This window comes from Rhipicephalus sanguineus, chromosome 9 (genome assembly GCF_013339695.2).
Source record: "Rhipicephalus sanguineus isolate Rsan-2018 chromosome 9, BIME_Rsan_1.4, whole genome shotgun sequence".
Classification (NCBI taxonomy): domain Eukaryota; kingdom Metazoa; phylum Arthropoda; class Arachnida; order Ixodida; family Ixodidae; genus Rhipicephalus; species Rhipicephalus sanguineus.
In genome coordinates this window covers 138,910,771-138,913,865 of record NC_051184.2, presented here as the reverse complement: position 1 = coordinate 138,913,865, position 3,095 = coordinate 138,910,771, and the positions used below count along the sequence as shown (strand labels likewise).

The 3,095-nt window shown below is 51.6% G+C and overlaps 1 protein-coding gene across 1 annotated transcript; it reads right to left on the bottom strand.

Moving 5' to 3' along the window:
* Positions 1–338: 338 nt before the first annotated feature.
* On the bottom strand, positions 339–2,146 carry LOC119405876 (uncharacterized). Its single transcript, XM_049419309.1, has 3 exons — positions 1,855–2,146; positions 1,424–1,590; positions 339–709 (listed from the first exon to the last, which is right to left on the bottom strand). The coding sequence occupies exons 1-3, from the start codon at positions 2,144–2,146 to the stop codon at positions 419–421; spliced, it is 750 nt and encodes a 249-aa protein (XP_049275266.1). The 3' UTR covers positions 339–418.
* Positions 2,147–3,095: the final 949 nt, after the last annotated feature.

Genomic DNA, 3,095 nt, shown 5'->3' with positions numbered 1-3,095 from the left:
GCGTCGCGACGAGACGGAAAGAAGTGGGCGTGCTTCTTTCTCAAAGGCAACAACAAAAAGAATCCTTTATTATCAGAAAGCAGCGGCTTTTATCGACCGCATCACTAGCGCCACCGCGGCACTATAACTGCTGACGCTGTCATAGCTGGCTAGTATCTTATCACACATCTTCCTCATTTTTTTTTTTTTGAAGCTGCTCTTGTTATGATGCTTGAAATCGTTCTGGAGGAACCACACACCTTCCACTTCGTGTGTGATGATGAGAGGAGTCGTTACACTGTTGCGCTGCGCTTCTTCATCACTGCATATTTCTGGCGATTCCGCTGTTAGCGGCGTTGTTCCTCGGCCGTCTTCTGAACTAGTCGGAGGCAGCGGGACAAGATGAGTGCGATTTCTGCGTAGGAAAGTTTCCCCGGAGTCAATCCAGTACGACCTGGGCTCGTCGGCACTTCCTCGAACGACCCCTTCTTTTTGTAGGTCTACGATCCATACGTCTGTTCCTTCGGACAGCTCTGGCAGATCGCGCACTCCATGGCGCCGGTCGTAGTCTTTCTTCTGGCGCTGACGCTGCGACCTCTCGAAAGATGCCAGTTCTTGGAAGTCCGGCGTCCGGGGCTGGAGGTTTTCGCTGGACGTGGGCAGGGCAGTGCGCAGTCTCCTCCCCATGAGCAGCTCGGCGGGGCTGTATCCGTTCTTCAATGGGCTTGTCCTGTAGGCCAGAAGAGTTTTATAAGCGTCACCAGTTTTCTTTAAGGACCCTTTGATAATTTTCACGGCCGACTCCGCCATTCCGTTGCTCTGATGATAATGAGGGCTAGACGTCACGTGTTGAAAGTTGTACTCTTTTGCAAATTTTGAAAATTCAGAGCCAAGGGCTCTTGAGAATTGCGGTCCGTTATCGGAAACTACTACTTCCGGAATCCCGTGTCTCGCGAAAATGGATTTGCAGTGGTTTATTACCGCCGATGAAGTTTTTCAGCGATACGAGCTCCGGGTATCGTGAAAAATAATCCGTGACGACAAGCCACCACTTTCCCCCAAGAAAGAATAAATCCATCGCAATGCGCTGCCATGGCCTATCTGGAAACTGGGTCTGTTGTAGAGGCATCTTTCGGTTGGTGCTCTGCTTAAGGCAGCTGTGGCAGTTCTTAACAAGTCGTTCAATGTCCGCGTCGATACTTGGCCACCAAACTGAGCTCTTGGAACGTGCCCGGCACTTCTCAATTCCGAAGTGTCCCTCGTGAATTATTTCAAGGATGGGCTGCCTTAGTCTTGATGGGATCACTATCCGAGAGCCGCACATGAGCAGGTTTTCAACCCGGGCGATGTTTGCCCTCTCACTCCAGTAAGGCTTCAGGTCAACCCCAACGTCTCGACGGCTTGGCCAGCCCTTTGTACATAGATTGATAAGCGCTTTACATACCGGATCTTGCTCTTGCTCCAGGGCGATAAGATGTAAACTTGGCGCTGTTACTGGAACTGACGAGGCCACCAGTCGAAGATAGCCTTGGATTTCGGCCTCCAGTTCCATGGATTCCGTTCGTGGAAGAGGTGACCGAGAAAGGGCGTCCGCCACCGTCAGGTCCCGGCCTGGAACATACACAATGTCATACGTGTAGCGCATCAGACGCATGCGCATCCTCTGTAGTCTCGGTGTTAGTTCGTCAATTGCTTTTGACCCAAACAAAGATACGAGTGGTTTGTGATCTGTCTCTAGGCTAAAGCGCTTTCCCACGAGATAATCACGGAACTTTTCACTGGCCCACACAAGGGCAAGTCCTTTTTCAATGTGGGCGTATCGCCGCTCGGTGGTTGTAAGGGCTCTGGAAGCATAGGAAATGACTTTGAACTGACCGTCTTTCTGTCTTTGGCGCAGGACAGCTCCGAGACCGTATGATGAGGCGTCTGCTGTCACCACTGTTTCCATATCTGGATCGTACATTCCCAAGACAGGGTCCGATGAAAGAACAGTCTTCCACTTCATGAAGGCGGCTTCTTGCGCGGGACCCCACACAAATTCATGTCTTGAGCTCAACATCAGAGAAAGAGGCTGGAGGACTTCCGCCATGCGTGGGACAAAGCGGGCCAGATAATTTGCCATGCCCATCACGCGCCGTAACTCTGTCTTGGACGTCGGGCGTGGCATTTCTGTTACCGCGCTAAGCTTTTCTTTATCGGGACGCACTGAGTTATTCCCGATCGTATGTCCTAAGAATGATATCTGGGTTACCCCAAACTCACACTTCTCTCTGTTCAATGTGATGCCTGATGTGCGGAGGCGGTCCATCACTGCCCGAAGCCGCTCGTCATGCTGCGCCTGCGTGGCACCCCAAATAAGCACATCGTCCATGTGGCAGACGACTCCCTCCTGTCCAGAAAGAACCTGTGCCATTCGTCTCTGAAAATGTTCGGGGGCCGACGAGATTCCGAACGGAAGTCGATTGAAATAAAATCGGCCGAACGGCGTGATAAATGTTGTGAATACTTTGCTCCTTTCACTAAGTGGTATCTGCCAGAAACCCGAGTTCGCGTCAAGTTTCGAGAACATGCTGGCTCCCCGTAGCATTCCAATGGTGTACTCGACGGCCGGTATTGGATGCCATTCTCGTTGAACGTATCTGTTGAGTTCCGTGAAGTCGACACAGATCCGAACAGCACCAGAGGGTTTGGGAACGACAACCATAGGTGCGCACCATGTAGTAGGCTCGGTGACAGGAGAGATGACGCCTAGTGCTTGCATCCGCTCGAGTTCTTGCCTTGTTTTTTCGTACAATGGAAGGGGGACTCGACGTGGCGACGACAGCGCGAAAGGCTTTGAGTCAGGATTCAACTTGAGGTCATATTCTTCTTTGAAGGTCCCCAGTCCCTGGAACACTTGTGGAAAGTCAGATTCGGGCTCCAGTTTCTTCACTACGTTAACTTGTGGTAGTACCCCGAGCCTTTCTATCGCTGGTTTCCCAAGAAGAGGGGTTCGGAGGCCTTGCAGAACGTACACGTCTTCGCAGCTGCTCATTCCTGCAAACGTCATATTCATAGCAGCCATACCAGATATGGGATTTTCCATCAGGTCCCTGAAGGCGGCGCCTTGCTGGTTT

Bases quoted from the DNA above. Each gene is read 5' to 3' on its own strand.
- LOC119405876 (XM_049419309.1), bottom strand. From the start codon at position 2,146: ATGCCACGCCCGACGTCCAAGACAGAGTTACGGCGCGTGATGGGCATG. The intron at 1,591-1,854 runs GTCAGTTCAAAG...TGTATGTTCCAG, and splicing joins GCGCCAAAGACAGAAAGACG to GCCGGGACCTGACGGTGGCG. The intron at 710-1,423 runs GTATGTAAAGCG...TCTGGCCTACAG, and splicing joins TGGAGCAAGAGCAAGATCCG to GACAAGCCCATTGAAGAACG.